We start from the raw sequence: 16,785 nt of genomic DNA on the forward strand, positions 1-16,785 counted from the left end.
GAGCAGGGGTACACTCTAGGCAGGACAGCAGGCTATCTCAGCCTTGTACCAATAGTTTCCACCAAAGACACTAGCTATGTGTTTACAGAGAATACACCTACATTTTGTTATGGTCAGCTTTGAAACTTGTAACCAAAACAGAAGTCTAATAGCTCTTTTACGGAATTGAACTCCCACATTTCAGCCTTTTCTAGCAACCAGTGACTGTATGTTTCAGACAGTGAAATGTGAGGCCCCACCCTTTCTGATTTTGTCATGATTTTGTGGTTAAGAAATTACTCTTTTATTATTTTCTTTTCCTCCGAAGAAAGCTGTTACCATAAACTTGTACAAGCTTTAAACAAGTCTTAACAATATAGTGGGTGGCCATTTTGATATCATGTTTGTTTCTAGCAAATAAAATTAAATGTGTTTGTAATTATTTAAAAAGATTTACTGAGACAAAGAACTAAGACAGTGTCACGCTCCGGTTCGGACGAACAGGCGATCGTGCGGGCGGTTGGCCAAAAATCAGGCAGACGCGGCAGGATCGGGGAGATCGGGGGTTTATTAGGGGAAAGGAACACTGGGAACATGGAAACTACGGGAGACCAACGAACGCACAAGAGTCAAGCAATGACGAACGAGGGTAACAGGCAAGACCAGGATATAAATAGGACATGACTAACTCAAAATAATCAGACACAGCAGGAGACAATTAGGGAATCACACATGGGTAATCAGGGGGCGTGGCACACACGAGGAGCGGACGAGCCGGGCATCACAGAGCCCCCCCCCAAAGGCGCGCTGCACCGGGCGCGCCCCGGAGAAGGCGACGAACGGGACGAGGGAAACGGGACCAGGAACTGAAGAACAAAATCAACGAAGGACGGGAAACAGGACCGAAGAACAAAACACGGCGAGAGACAGGACGTACGACAGGACGTGACAAAGGGCAGGGAACGCAGAGAGACAGACCAGAAAGGGCGGAACAGAGGGAACAGGCGGAACAAAAGGAGTGGGAGTGACGGAAGGGAACGTTGGGAAACGAGGAACGGAGCGGGGTAGAACAAAGGGACCAGGAACAGAGGACGGCGGGACAAAGACAGGAGGGACAAAGGCAGGGGCACAGGGCGAGAAGGAGGGGGTACCAAGGGGAGCCCGAGGGAGCCGAAGCGGGCGACGGGAAGCAGCCGGAGGGGCCGCAGGCGGCCGGGAGGCCGGAGCCGGAGGGGACCCCGGAGGGGCCGAGGAGGAAGCAGGAGGGAGCACCGGGGAAGGGGACGAGGGAGCAGGAGGGGCCCTCGGCGAAGGCCCGGAGGAGGGGGGAGCCGCAGCAGGCGGCGACGTCCGGTGGAGGGCCGGAGGTAGGGGCCCCGCAGGCAACCGAGGAGCCGCCGTCGGGGAGCCCGCAGGCGACCGACCAGGCTCTGGAGAGGGGAGCGAGGCGGGGCGACGAGGCACTGGAGAGGGACCCGCAGGCGACAGCCGACCCGGAGGGCCAGGACCCGCAGGCGCCAGCCGAGCCAGAGCGCAGGCGAGGGAGGGCGAGCCAGGGGGCAGGGCGGGCGGGACCCCAGCCCTGCGTCTGTGTCCCCTTCCCCTGCGGGACACAGACAGGCCGACCCTAGTTCGGGGTCGATGTCGCCGGGGCGAGGGACAAGGGGTTACGAGTTCTGTCCCCGAGGGGTCCCATTCTAGCTCCTCCACTTCCGAAGAGGGAGGAACCAAGATGGAGTTGTCCGGGACCACCTCGGGGACTAGGACAGGGACTGGAGCTGCTGCAGGCGGAGGGGGCGCCTCTGGAGCTGCTGCAGGCGGAGGGGGCGCCTCTGGAGCTGCTGCAGGCGGAGGGGGCGCCTCTGGAGCTGCTGCAGCAGGGCGGTCAGGGACAGGAGCGCAGTCAGGGACAGGAGCGCAGTCAGGGACAGGAGCTGCAGGCGGCTGCAGTGGGGGCGCCTGCCCGGGAGCTGCAGCAGGCGGCTGCAGTGGGGGCGCCTGCCCGGGAGCTGCAGCAGGCGGCTGCAGTGGGGGCGCCTGCCCGGGAGCTGCAGCAGGGTGCTGCAGTGGGGGCGCCTGCCCGGGAGCTGCAGCAGGGTGCTGCAGTGGGGGCGCCTGCCCGGGAGCTGCAGCAGGGTGCTGCAGTGGGGGCGCCTTTGCAGGAACTGGAGCGCGGTCAGGAACTGGAGCGCGGTCAGGAACTGGAGCGCGGTCAGGAACTGGAGCTGGCTGCAGTGGGGGCGCCTGCCCGGGAGCTGCAGCAGGCGGCTGCAGAGGGGGCGCCTGCCCGGGAGCTGCAGCAGGTGGCTGCAGAGGGGGCGCCTGCCCGGGAGCTGCAGCAGGTGGCTGCAGAGGGGGCGCCTGCCCGGGAGCTGCAGCAGGCGGCTGCAGAGGGGGCGCCTGCCCGGGAGCTGCAGTAGGCGGCTGCAGAGGGGGCGCCTGCCCGGGAGCTGCAGCAGGCGGCTGCAGAGGTGGCTGCAGCGCAGATGGCAGGAACACCCCAGACGTGTGCGCGGGAACTGCAGGCAGACAGGAAGACTCAGGCGAGGGCACAGAAGCTGCAGGTGACGGGAACGCCCCAGACGTGGGCGCGGGAACTGCAGGCAGACAGGACGACTCGACAGCGGGAGCCCTAAGCACAGGCGGGTGCTTAACCGCTGGAGTCGGACGGCCCGTCGGTCGCGCAGGCAGCGGAGGTGGCTGTCCCAGCGCATGAACCGCGGGTACTGGCGACAGCCCCAGCACGGTAGCCGCAGGATCTAGCGGCGGCACCTGTGCAGGTGTCGCGGGCTGAGGAAGCTGCGCCGTCTGCACGGGCAGTAGCGAGGACTGCTCCGGCTGCGCAGGTTGCAGGGGGGCGGGCGCCGCGAGCCGCGCAGGCGGCGGTCGCCTGGAATGCAGAGAGCGTGCCAACTGCTCTCTGCATTCTAACAGAGGCGAGGAGAGCTCCTCAGGGGCTTTTGCCTCTACAGGCGGGACTGGTAAGTCCGCTGAAGGAGAGACGATCCCTGCCTCCCTTGGGAAGCGGGGCACACGCGGGACTGAGTCTCTGACCGCTCGAATCCCTCCCCAATGCTGTAGTCTCTCGGGCCGGTAATTATACCGCTCGAGGGGCGGTGGCTGATCCGGGGACAAGGGCTTGAGGTCCGGGAATTGGACTTGCCTCTCCTCCTCGTCGTCGCTGCAGTCCCAGAACCTGGCCAGAGAACAAGCTCCGAAACGGAGCGGTTCGTCCTCGGGGCTCTGGAGTAGCTCCTCCTTCTCGCTCTCGAAAGGGGTCCACGGGTGGGAGAGCGAGCAGGAACCCAGATTGATGAACTCCTCAGGGGTCCTCTTTCTCCCCTGCTTCCTCTTCTTTTTTCGGTTCGTCATTCTGTCACGCTCCGGTTCGGACGAACAGGCGATCGTGCGGGCGGTTGGCCAAAAATCAGGCAGACGCGGCAGGATCGGGGAGATCGGGGGTTTATTAGGGGAAAGGAACACTGGGAACATGGAAACTACGGGAGACCAACGAACGCACAAGAGTCAAGCAATGACGAACGAGGGTAACAGGCAAGACCAGGATATAAATAGGACATGACTAACTCAAAATAATCAGACACAGCAGGAGACAATTAGGGAATCACACATGGGTAATCAGGGGGCGTGGCACACACGAGGAGCGGACGAGCCGGGCATCACAGACAGAACCAGAATAAACATTTTTTTTTTTAAATGAGTGCAGTAGAGTCTCTGTTCGGATATCGTCCCTCCAAGCTGGGTGAGATTTCCCAAAAGTATGAGTATAACGATGAGTGTAACTTTAATGTGGTGTGGTTAAATCTATATTTTTTTGGGATTTCTGACGCACGTGGGAAGTGGGAAGTGGGATATGGGAGCGGGTGGGTGATGTAATTAGAGTCAGAAGCTGCAGAAAGTGATCATCTGTCTGGTTGTAGACATAATTGGTCTGGCATCTGGAGATATTCACTCAAACTTTTTCTCAACATACGCAATGACTTCTCTGTAGCTTCTCTGTAACAGAACGTCTAGTGACAGCGTTCTCATTCAATAGGAATGTTCTAGAAGTTGGCTGTTTCCTGCACTTATATGTAAAGAAATGAATGAAAGTTGCTTTGCATGCTTGGAATGTTTTTTAAAAACTAATAGTAAATGATAGTATGCAACATTTTCTAACTTTTTTGAAACCAACCTAGAGCCAGTCAGTTTCTCCATATTCTTGTCTGTCAGTCCCACTGGTATGAATAAATGAGCCACAACATAAGCCCACCATCAAATGCTCATTACTGAACATGTGCTCTTTAGCAAACAAATAACTTCTTGTCAATGACTTTGTGCTTGACATTGGTGCAGACCTTCATTTTTTAACAGAAGACTGGCTCAAAGGCACAGACACTATTCCTCTTGTTGAAGTCTCCCCTGAAGGCTTTAGTTTGTACAGAAACCAAGTGGCTCTGGGCATGAACGCGACCTGGCAGCTATTTTTAACTGACTGTTAAAAACTAAGCCCAAAATTATATAAGATTTTGCAACATTTGAAGCAATGCTAATTCAAATGGTGTCTGATCCGTCCATCTATATTCTTATTTTATATGGACCACCTGAACCATATACATCATTCCTAACTGAGTTTGGAAGACTTCTCACTGACTTGGTCATTAACTTACAGCAGTGTTTCCCAGCCCAGTCTTTGGGGACCCACAGACAGTCCATCATTATGCTTCCTCCCAGCTCCTAGTAGAAACAAAAACGTGGACTGTTTGCTGGTTGTGGACTGGATTTGGAAATGCTGACTTAGAGAATATTATAATACGTTGTACTTTTATAACAATTTCATATGCAGTCTGTGACGCCCGCTCCGTCCGCTCCTCGTGTGTGCCACGCCCCCTGATTACCCACGTGTGCTTCCCTGATCGTCTCCAGCTTTGTCCATTTACTTTGCTTGGTCCTGTCTTATTTAAGTCCTGGTCTTACCTGTTTGCCTTGTCTGTCATTGATGTTTGTTTGCGTGAGATCCCCGGTCCTGTTATTAAATTCCTGGTTTACCCCGACTTCTGCCTGTCCGCCTGCTTCCTGCCCGTTCGATCGCCGCTCTGCCCGCGATCGCAGCGTATCTCCCGTGACACAGTCAGTCCTGCTACAACACATGATCTCACACCAGAAAAACATTGTAACACAATCGATATATTAGTACCCAAGTCCACTACAATGCCTTTGTATTTGCGCAATTTTCAGTTGGAGGGAAAAGTACTACGCAAACTACAGCACAATATGGTCTTAGCCAGAAACACTACTTGCACACAAGAACAGCTATCCAAGTGATAGTGATGTCCGATTTGTGAATGGTTTTTTGAACCAGTTTTTAGTGATTAAGTAGAACTGGTTTTCAAAGCTAAAAGAACAGAACTTTTCATACATCCACACCTTGCACAGGTGAAAGTCTTTCTAAAAATCTAAACATATTTCACAAATTATGATATAAAAACACACAACAACCTCTTTCAATTCACTTACATTAATTTGTGGAATGACTTGAAGATTGCACTTCACCAACGGTTACCATCCAATTTTGCTTGAACAGTTCTGTAAAGAAGAGTGGGCAAATACTGCACATTCTAAATATGTAAAGTTGGTAGAGAAGTATCTACTACTGTAATCAAAAAAAGGGCGCTTCCACAAAGTACTGACGCAGGGGGGTGATCCTTTAACCATCTCAGTGATTCTCCTTTTTTATTTTTTCGGAACTATTGCTACTATAACTTTGACTTGGCTGTTTTAAGTGGCATTGAGTAAATACAGCTGGAAAAATATTTGTATGTGTGTGTGTCTTCATTACAAACTGTGTACATTTTGTAGGGGGGGGTGATTCTTTTCTATACCCACTTGTAACGGCCCTTGCCAGGGCAAAGTGCTCATGCCAAGGTGTCATGCACTCCTTAAAGAAAATGTTTGGGCCCATAGTAACACTGTAAATTGATGCCATGGTTCTTATTGCAACATTGATTTATTGATTCATAATTATATAGGGAGCACAGTGAAGAGTGGGATGATGGTTGAACAGGCCTCTGAGATTACTGAGGCTTGGTTAAGGTGTATTCTGGATGCTACTCGGAGTTGGATGTTAAAATGTGTAGACACTTTTTTCTCACTTTTTCCTCCCCTTTGTGTGTTTGATGCTGTAAGAGAAAGGTGTTGAATTTTGTTTTTTGTAATAAAAGAAATTATATTTTTGGAATCCCTCCTGGGGGCATGGTGGTGCAGTGGTTAGCACTGTTGTCTCACACCTCTGGGACCCGGGTTCGGGTCTCCGCCTGGGTTACATGTGTGTGGAGTTTGCATGTTCTCCCCATGCTGTCGTGGGGTTTCCTCCGGGTACTCCGGTTTCCCCCCACAGTTCAAAAGCATGCTGAGACTAATCGGAGTTGCTAAATTGCCTGTAGATGTGCATGTGTGAGTGAATGGTGTGTGAGTGTGCCCTGCGATGGGCTGGCCCCCCATCCTGGGTTGTTCCCTGCATCGTGCCCATTGCTTCCGGGATAGGCTCCCCCTAAGGATAAGTGATTTGGAAAAGGGATGAATGGATGGATGGAATCCCTCCTGCTGTCCTCATGTCTTTTGTGGCCCACGCCCTGGTTTTTGATGGTGCCCTTGCTCAGCCCATCACACCGGTATATTACTGCCATAATGAATGCGTCCCTATCTTCAGGAGTGCCTGACCAATTTAAAGTAGCAGTCATCAGTCCACTGAAGAAACCAAGTTTGGATACACAGAAACTCGGCAATTACAAACCAGACTCTAACACACCATTTTTGGAGAATATAGTTGCTGTTCAACTTCAATCATACATTGAGACACACAACATACTGGATTGATTCCAGTGGGGCTTCAGTGAAGGACATGGCACTGAAACAACTTACATAACAATGGTACCTTATGCTGACACAGCAACTATGCTAATGCTTTTGAACCATAGTGCAACCATTCTTCTCTATTGTTTGGACATGAATTTGATGTTGGGTTGTGTGGAAGTGAAGTTGAAGTGGCTTAAATGCTATTTGAGTAATTGCTAATTGAATAAGTTATCAATAATTGCACTCTATTCTCAATGTCACTGATCAATATGGAATAAAACAGGGATCGGTTATTGGTCCTGTGTTGTTCTCTCTCTACATGCTGCCACTAACAACAACAAACATCGTTTATTTGCCTTTTGCAGAAATAAGATGCACTGGAATGCTTGGGGGTCACAGCCAAGGTCAGCTAACATGCAGCACCCCAGGAATAAGGGTGAAGGGCCTTGCTCAAGTGCCCACGGAATGTGGTGGTTGAGGCTCAAACGGTGATCTTCTGATCAATGGCACAGACACTTACCATCCCCCATTAGATAATATTATGAAAAAACATAACGTTAATTATCTCTCCTATGCCAATGACACTTAAATATGCATTTCAGTTATGCCTAATGAAACCGCATCATTGTCATTTTAACTAATTGTTTTAATGAAGCTAAGACCTGGGGTGGCATGGTGGTGCAGTGGTTAGCACTATTATCTCACACCTCTCCGACCTGGGTTTGAGTCTTCGCGTGGGTTGCATGCATGTGAAGTTCGCATGTTCTACCCATTTCGTTACTCTGGTTTACCCCCACAGACAAAAGACATGCTGAAGCTAATTGGAGTTACTAAATTGCCAATAGGTGTGAGTGAATGGTGTGTGAGTGTGAGTGTGGGCTGGCCCCCTGTCCTGGGTTGTTCCCTGCCTCATTCCCATAGCTTCTGGGATAGGCTCCAGACCCCCACACGACCCAGAACGATAAACAGTTTGGAGAATGGAAGGAAGCTAAGACCTGGATGAGTGAAAACTTTTGGTCACGAAATGCACAGAAACCTGAGGTTCTGACCTTTCAAGGTAAACCCCTGGATATGAATACTGTAATCTTCGACACTCTGTGCCGAAAGGCTGAACTTTTCCCTTAGGAGCTCAATCCATACCTCACCTCAGATACAAGCCTCTCATTCAAATTGCATGTGGATGCAGTATTGAAGATGTTTCTCCTACAGCTTTGTAACATTGCCAAACTACAACATTTCCTTAATATTCAAGACACTGAGAAAAGACCAATCCCATGATTCAGCCACAAGGTAAGTTAACAAGACCAGTCTAGCCCAATACCACAAGTATGATCGTTGCACTCCTGGTATTCAGATCCCCTGTCTGTCCCACTTTCACAGGAGTGCAAGTACACATGCACAGCAGCTTTAGGACTGTGAGTAAAGACTACTTTCTTTAAACCATTTTTTGCTCACTTTAACTGAAAAAAAAATTACTTGATCAGTTGTTTTGCATAATTAATTTTGCCATTTAGGCATGCTGACAAGGCAGATACCACTTGAATTTGGTGTAATGCTAATAAACTTTGTATATGCTTATATATTTCTATATACTACTGCATTATATAATTATTAGTTATATGAATCATACATATCTGTTCTGGATTGTAAAATTTGTTTGTAAATGTATGATACGGATTAGAAATTTTGGTTTGTTCGATGTTAGGCTTTCTGAAAACTGCAGTATTGTATGTGGCCATGTAGAGGTGCGGAACTTAATACAGCCCTCCAGAGCACGTACTGAAAAATACACTTACACACACTTCTAGAATGTGGTAGAATGTACTTAAGGATCATTTACATGTGATATGCCCGTATTTTACTGTTTCTCCGCCCAAAAGCACTTATATCACCAGTGCAATTAAACCCCATGCTTAAGTCAATGGGAGAATATGCTTTTTTTAAATAGTGCATGGGAGAATCAACTCTTAAATGCATAAATGTAATGCAATGTAAAGCAAATATCTATTGCTGTAAATGTTACAGTGATGGAAAGTGAATGATACAATTTATATTAATTTAGAATACAGCAAAAACAACTTTGTTGCCACTGCCAGCAATTTATTGGTTTGTTTCACGTACATTACGTATTAATTCTTTATTGTTTTCTTTTATTAACAAACCCTTGATTACTTCCCATCAATATATCATTGTACAGAAAAAATTATTTCCCAACATCAAAATAACAAAATTGAAATTTTAAAGTATCTTTCTAACGCATGTTTTATCAATTTTCTTGAAACATTTGACTTCCACAAACATCTTTCCAAAGACAAAGGGGATTCAAGGTGGATTTTTGCAACATCAATTCATAATTATACACAAGTAAATAAATACCTATACCATTTTTAACTTTCAATTTACTGTCAGTTTTATTTTCAAACGTTACCCAGATCCAAATGCTTTTAGATAGAAAATTATAAGTCAGTTTAGTATTTATGATGGTGAAATCACCTCAGACCACAATAGTTGCTACTAATAAATTAAGGTACTACGAGACTTTTTTATGCTCAATACTAATGGAAGTCATCTTCTAAAGTAAGTAAAATTACATGGTTGGACTGGATTTTGCTAAATAATACAATATACAACAATAGTGTCTCAGTAGTATGTTCTCTCATCAATGTCCTGGTTGTTCCTGCATAGTACAGCAATATTGCAGCATTATAATACATAACTGCATAATACAGCTTAAACAGTAGCTGAAGTTCTTCCTAAATTTCCTTTACTTTCACTTATTTCACATATCATCCAATTATTCACTTATTTCAATTATTGTGGTAGCTCAGGAAATCTGCTCTTCATTTATCTGTAAACTTGACTGTATAGACTAAACCAGTGAAGAATCTAGTTATAAATATGTTTGATTTTAACACATGCATTAACAATAACTGCACAATAAATAACAGAACATAACTAAAACAATACAAAAAAATCTAAACACATTTGAAACACCATCATAACTGTTATACAGTATATTGTCAAAAGTATTGGGACACCCATCCAAATCATTGACATCAGGTGTTCCAATCACTTCCATATACTCAGGTGTACAAAATCAAGCACTGCTCCTACAAACATTTGTGAAAGAATGAGCCGCTCTTAGGAGCTCAGTGAATTCAAGCGTGGTGCCATGAAAGGATGCCACCTATGCAATAAGTCTGTTTGTGAAATTTCCTCTCTACTAAATATTCCACGGTCACCTGTTAGTGGTATTATGACAAAGTGGAAGCAATTGGGAAGAACAGCAACTCAGCCACGAAGTGGTAGGTCATGTAAAATCAGTGGGGGACAACACATGCTGAGGCACATGGTGTGCAGAAGTTACCAACTGTCTGCAGGGTCAATAGCTACACATGTCCAAACTTTGTGTGGCCTTCAGATTAGCTCAGGAACAGTGCGTAGGGAACTTCACGGAATGGGTTTCCATGGCCGAGCAGCTGCATCCAAGCCTTACATCACTAAGTGCAATGCAAAGTGTCAGATGCAGTGGTGTAAAGCACGCCGCCACTGGATTCTAGAACAGTGGAAATGTATTTGCTGGAGTGAAGAATCACGCTTCTATGCCTGGCAATCTGATAAACGAGTATGGGTTTGGAGGTTGCCAGGAGAACGGTATTTGCTTAACTGCAAGGTGCTAAGTGTAAAGTTTGGTGGAGGGGGAATTATGGTGTGGGGTGTTTTTCAGGGCCCTTTAGTTCTGGTTAAGGGAACTTTTAATGTTGCTGCATTTGAAGCCATTTTGAACAATTTCATGCTCCCAACTTCTTGGGAACAGTTTGGGGATGACCCCTTCCTGTTCCAACATGACTACGCACAAATGCACAAAGCAAGAGGGGAGAGCGCAAGCCAGACCTTCTCATCCAGCATCAGTGCCTGACCTCATAAATGCTCTCCTGGAAGAATGGTCAAAAATTCCTATAAACACACTCCTAAACTTTGTGTACAGGCTTCCTAGAAGAGTTGAAGCTGTTATAGCTGCAAAGGGTGGGTCAGCTCTGTATTAAAGCCTATGTATTAAGAATGTCATTAACGTTCATGTGTGTGAAAAGGCAGGTGTCCCAATTTTTGCCTTTTGGAAATACAGTGTATATGTCTTATATGACATATTCATAGTGTATATTGGAGCATTTCAGTGCTGACTTGTACCATTTTACATTTGAAAATATTGTTACTGTTTTCACCCATTTTAATCTCTGAAACTGTAAACAGTTCTTATTCAGTACATAAATGAAAAGCAATAAATTATTTAAAAACCCTGAGTAATTCTACATAGGTAGGTGGATGGAAAAAAAGAGCTGCACAGAATCTCTAACAATTAACAGAATCGGATCTTTGATTACTTAATATGATTGTATACTGCATATTATATTAATAAATAACAAACTATAAATAAATAAAACACATCATAAATTAATATTACATTTCTGGTAAACACTTTCCTAAACACTTACATTGTAAGTTTGGGACCGTTTTCGAAATAATCTCCGGAACCACACCCAATACAGGAATATCATGAAGATCCAGTAACAGATATAGGCAACAGATCCATAAATCAAGAACTTGATCTCCATTTGCTTCTCCTGTGATTTCCAGTTCCGGGTGGTCTCGTGGTATATGCTGTACCCGAGCCCGCTCAACAAAATGACCGCCCACAATGAAAGAGGAATAAGTGGGACATAATTGCCCACTATCTTACGTCTGCCAGAGGTGCCCCAGGTGCTCTTGTTCATAGTGAAGATGGCAAAATACTTAGCAGGGAGAAGGCTGGTCATGTACAGCACAGAATACAATGACATGAAGATCATAACTACACTCCTCCGGAGGAAACAGGCATAGACAGCTTTGACTAGGCCTATCATCTGAATGCAGCAGAGGACCCAGATGATGTTCCAAATGGTCCCAGTCCAGAACAACTTAATAACAGTCCCAGTGACAAAGAAAGGAAAGACTCCAGCCACAATAGATTCATAGGTCATCCATAGGTTGTGTTTATGCCACCACATTGCATTAAACAGCCACTCACGGAAGTAAGACTTAGTCCATCTGGTCTGCTGGTTCAGCCATCGCAAAAATTGGGCTGGAGTCTCTGTGTAACACTTGGATCGAGCCGTGTACCTAAAAGAGTGAGGCCAATTAAAAAGATAACGTGAGGCAGAAGCAGATACAGTATGTCTCTTTTGAGTGCCAGATGTCTTTCTCAATCTTAATTCTCCTCATGAGTCCTCAGACTTTTCTTAAGGTAATTAATAGTGGGTCCGTGCACGTTGAAAAGAACTCACTTTGTGGCGTAGCCCAGGCTCAGCATACGATTTGTGAGGTGTCGATCATCCCCAAAGGTGCAGTGTGTGCCCAGGAACTTCTGGTTGTACCAGGACTCCAGAAACTCCTGAAGGAGGTCGTTTCGATAGAGACCTAACCTCAGGTAATGAAAGGGAAAAGATAAAAAAAAAAAAAACAGAATAAAGCACATTTAGAATGATATTGTACAAAAGCATTGACATCCACTTCAGCTGTGAACCATTAGGGTGAATCACTCACCTAGCGGACCGCTGATGCAGGACACACAGTTGAAGAAAGACTGGCAGGATCTCTCAACATTAAAGGCCATCCAGTATCTGAGACTGCTCATGAAACTAATGTAGGAGTCTTTCAAATTGAGGATCATCACATCACCCCCAACTGCTCCATATTTTTCATTGCTCTCCAACACCTTGCAAAGTTCCACTGTAGCTAAAGGGTCTAATTTGGTGTCTGAATCACACACCTGTGGTGAATAAAACAGAAGGTATTAGTCAACAACATGGTTAGTGATGATTAGCAGTTATACTAGGATGTTAATATAGTAGTCATTTAGAAACAAGCTGTGATTGAGTGATTAATGCTCCTCCACTTACCTGGACGTAATCCACTGATGTCCCCAATGCTTTGAAGGCCGTGTACATCACTTCCCTCTTGCCGCCCCACTTTTGCATTATGCACACACACCTTTTGCTATTGATCAAATCTTCCACCACGTTTCTCTGAGGATCTTCCCCTCTAATTTCCATGCCAGCATCCTCTGCTGGCAAACTGTTGGTCTGCTTGTCGGGGTCCCATGCGTGATAATTGTTGTCCCACACATAGCAGGCAGGATTCTCATCAGCAAACACCTCCCTGAACATCTCCATCATGTAGCGGTCATCTTCTGTGTTGCCATCCACGACCATGATTATCTTCAGGAGCTCAGGTGGATACTTAAGACCACGTATAGAATTAAGACACTCTCTCAGATAGGCAGGGTCTTCCTGGTAGGCGGAGATAGTGAGGCCAATTGATTTCCTGTAACTGCAGGGTTCATGCCGTGCATTCATACGTCGGTGCTCCACAAAGGCAAAAACACTCTGGAGGAGGACATGGAAGGCGAGAAAGAGACCATAGAAGCCAAAGGAGACAATGTTGAACAAAGAACTGGACAGCTTGAAGCCCTTGACATAAGCCCACACCATCACTGCCAGAACCAGCATGGCAAAAAGGTGGGTGATCACAATCCGGACCACAGTACCGGTTTTCTGTAGCACGGGTTTAAGCTGCATCTCCCTGTTAAAGAATTCAGAACAATTTCAGAGTTTATGAAGTGTTAAAGGACTTTGTAAATGGTTAGATGTCCAGACAAACTGTAAAATCCAAAAAAATGGGTAGCAGGGTAGAACAAATGAATTAAATGAGCATAATAGGATTTTGCAGAGCTGCTAGGTTTGTCTAAGTGAATGAGTATTTTCTACGAAACGTTGTATTTTCTACCAATGAACTAGCAAAACTGTACTTATAAATAAATGTCAATGCAATAATATAACAATTACTATTTAATTTGATGATGATCCATCCATCCATTTTCCAAACCGCTTATCCTATTGGGTCGCGGGGGGTCCGGAGCCTATCCTGGAAGCAATGGGCACGAGGCTGGGAACAACCCAGGATGGGGGGCCAGCCCATCGCAGGGCACACTCACACACCATTCACTCTCACATGCATTCCTACGGGCAATATAGCAAGTCCAATTAGCCTCAGCATGTTTTTGGACTGTGGGGGGAAACCGGAGTACCCGGAGGAAACCCCATGACCCCATGATGGGGAGAACATGCAAACTCCACACACATGTGACCCAGGCGGAGATTCGAACCCAGGTCCCAGAGGTGTGAGGCAACAGTGCTAACCACTGCACCACCATGCCGCCCCCTATGATGGTGATGATGATTATTATTATTATTATTATACACCTTTTTCATCCTGTTTCTGTCAATTTACACATTAATAATTTACAGTAGATGTAAGGGGGTGGTGTCTGTGATCAGAAGATCACCGGATAGAGCCTCTGAAGAACAATCACATGTCCGCGGGCCCTTAAGCAAGGCCCTAAACCCCCAATTCCAGGGGTGCCGCACATTAGCTGACGCTGCGCTGTGACACCCATGCTATAGCGAGCAAGCCACTTTTCCATTGGAGAGTTATATACTAGAAGTGCAAGGCCTGTCGAATAAAATTCATATTTTGTTTTGAAAGCAGTAATCAATAACTGATGTGTGTGACGTCAGAGTGCACTCATCAGTTACACAGCATGCTAACAGCCCTGGGTGTCATTAGGTCCGATCACTTGGGGCTACAGCGACGGGAATTTTACCCCCTGATCTTCCTCCAAAAAAAAAAAAAAAAAACAATTAAGACTTAGGTAAACAATATTTAGAAAGGCCCCTGATAATGGCATTACTTTAAAAATACTTTCATTACAGTTTTGGGTTCCGTAAATGAAATGGTTTAGTTTAAAAGAATGCATTTCTGGTACATGCACCAAATGCACTTGAATTAAATACCATAAAATTTTCAGTTGCATGTGGCAGAGAAAATAACTCCAATTACAGTATAGTACAGTTCAAAATAATGACAAATAACTTCATTATTATTTATTGTACTCAATTTTTTAAGAAACTACTCTAATAGATAAGCAGACACTTATTCCTAAAGTGTATTGTTAAACCATCCTTATAAAACCTGAAATAGCTCAAAGTGTCATGCCTGAAAAGTATTGTGTGGTCGCCCTTGATAAATGTAGTACCAACGTGGTTAAATGGGTGAAATAGAGCTATTTTTGTTACTGGCTTAATGTTGTGTGCTTAACTGCTATTGAGAAATATTCTGAATTTTTACTGAAAGTTAGATTCTGATTTACTTAATTCCTGACGATCCTGACGAAGTCAGAACATGAATCCAAAAGAGAAATATGAACAATAAGTTATTTGTGATCCATTCATTGATTATGTGGTTCCTTGCCTGTGGATCACTTTCTGCCTACACATTGGCTATACAATAGGTCTCACTTATATACTGTAGGTCTCACTTGTAGCCTAGTCACATTATGTCTTTGAACGTTCATAGTGAAATAAACGCACGAAAAAAAGAAAAACTGCCGGTAACACATAAACATTGAATAGATGTCATTGCAGTTGTTATAATAAAATAAGCTTTCCAATTTGACAAATTTTGCTTTTTGCGTACATAAATGCGATTATATTATTATATTGCGATTATATTTATGAAATTGTGAAGCAGAATTAATTAAGCAGAAGAATTAAGCAGAAGACTTCCCTTATTACCATTGTCGTTGGTACTTAAATATATGAAATGATCATGTGTTAGTATTTCGATATATATATATATATATATATATATATATATATATATATATATATGATATTAAGAGATATTTAAAACATATTTTAACTAAGTCATTAGACTGTAACTATATCTACATCCCACCAATACTACACCAGAAGTAAAATGCGTCTTTTTTTACCTTGTGTTTGTAAGATCAGATCCCAGATCTCCGTTCACCCCGTCTTCTTTTTATTGTATTAGTACTGACACCCCCCGCATTCTTGGTCGGTTCACTTATAACTCTAGATACGCCTACCTAAGATGATGTGGACATGTAGTTCCACAAACTTTCACGTACGTGCTGCTAGATAAAGTTCAAGTGTTCATTACTTTCATATTTTACTAAATCTTCATTTTATTTGACGTACCTTTAGTTGTTGTTCCCCTAGATTTTTATTGTGTTTAATTTAGTTATACAGTGATACTATTCTCTGTTTTGGCATCATTTATGTATGGTTCTGGATTAAGCTCATCAGTAACCCAAATGATATTTATTTTGAATTGGTTTGAACTTCTCGTCTGAGGCTTCATTCAAAACCCATTTATACAGTTGATTTGTATCGTTAGATTGCGGTTAAATAATGTTACGTTAAATGGCATTATGAATCGTGGATTTATTTTATGTGCACAAACCCATGCACTTCCCGCTGTAATTCTTAATTCAGACAAATTTCATTTAGTTCGGTTCCATTTAATACTACATGAAAATATTGTAAACTGATGCTATTCTTTATTGCAATCTTCATTTCTTGTGATATTAACTTTTCACTGCATTAAATGATCACAAAACGATCATACACTGCACTGGATACGGGCTTAAGGAAGATAAACATGGTTAAACATTATTATATTAATTAAACAGAATAAACCGGAGTACTAAATAGTGTGCATTTTTTCGTTTCGCCACCAACAAAACACATTTCCCCTGTATTTTTGCATTTCTGATATTATTGCACTCCAAACCCTAACCAGAACAAACGGTTTTAATGTGGGTGGATGGATGGAGGATGGATGGATGGATCTCTTTACCCCCCCCTGACGGTACAACAGTGTTCCTAATATACATTTTAATAGAAGAAAGGCACAAAAATACAAAATATTTCTGACAGCAGCAATGTCATGTCCGCAGAAAAGACCATAAGATATAGTAACCACGCTGAGAGAGTTTCGCACGTTTCCTTGGTTTACCTCAGTTTCTTCCATTGCATAATGACCTGTGAGAAA

General features: G+C 44.7%; 1 protein-coding gene across 2 annotated transcripts; it reads right to left on the bottom strand.

Moving 5' to 3' along the window:
- Positions 1 to 11,303: 11,303 nt before the first annotated feature.
- Positions 11,304 to 15,760, bottom strand: has1 (hyaluronan synthase 1). Of its 2 annotated transcripts, XM_049024292.1 has the most exons (5): positions 15,701 to 15,760; positions 12,768 to 13,449; positions 12,412 to 12,637; positions 12,153 to 12,285; positions 11,304 to 11,988 (listed from the first exon to the last, which is right to left on the bottom strand). In XM_049024292.1, exons 2-5 carry the CDS (start codon positions 13,443 to 13,445, stop codon positions 11,313 to 11,315), a joined length of 1,713 nt encoding a protein of 570 aa, XP_048880249.1. In that variant the 5' UTR covers positions 13,446 to 13,449; positions 15,701 to 15,760; the 3' UTR covers positions 11,304 to 11,312. The 2 variants fall into 2 exon arrangements, with proteins under 2 accessions (XP_048880249.1, XP_048880250.1); XM_049024293.1 differs by lacking the exon at positions 11,304 to 11,988 and having other exon boundaries at positions 12,149 to 12,285.
- Positions 15,761 to 16,785: the final 1,025 nt, after the last annotated feature.

The sequence above is a fragment of the Brienomyrus brachyistius genome, chromosome 9, assembly GCF_023856365.1.
Source record: "Brienomyrus brachyistius isolate T26 chromosome 9, BBRACH_0.4, whole genome shotgun sequence".
Lineage (NCBI taxonomy): Eukaryota > Metazoa > Chordata > Actinopteri > Osteoglossiformes > Mormyridae > Brienomyrus > Brienomyrus brachyistius.

Bases quoted from the DNA above. Each gene is read 5' to 3' on its own strand.
- has1 (XM_049024292.1), bottom strand. From the start codon at position 13,445: ATGCAGCTTAAACCCGTGCTACAGAAAACCGGTACTGTGGTCCGGATT. The intron at 12,638-12,767 runs GTAAGTGGAGGA...TATTCACCACAG, and splicing joins CATCAGTGGATTACGTCCAG to GTGTGTGATTCAGACACCAA. The intron at 11,989-12,152 runs GTGAGTTCTTTT...TCACTCTTTTAG, and splicing joins AGCCTGGGCTACGCCACAAA to GTACACGGCTCGATCCAAGT.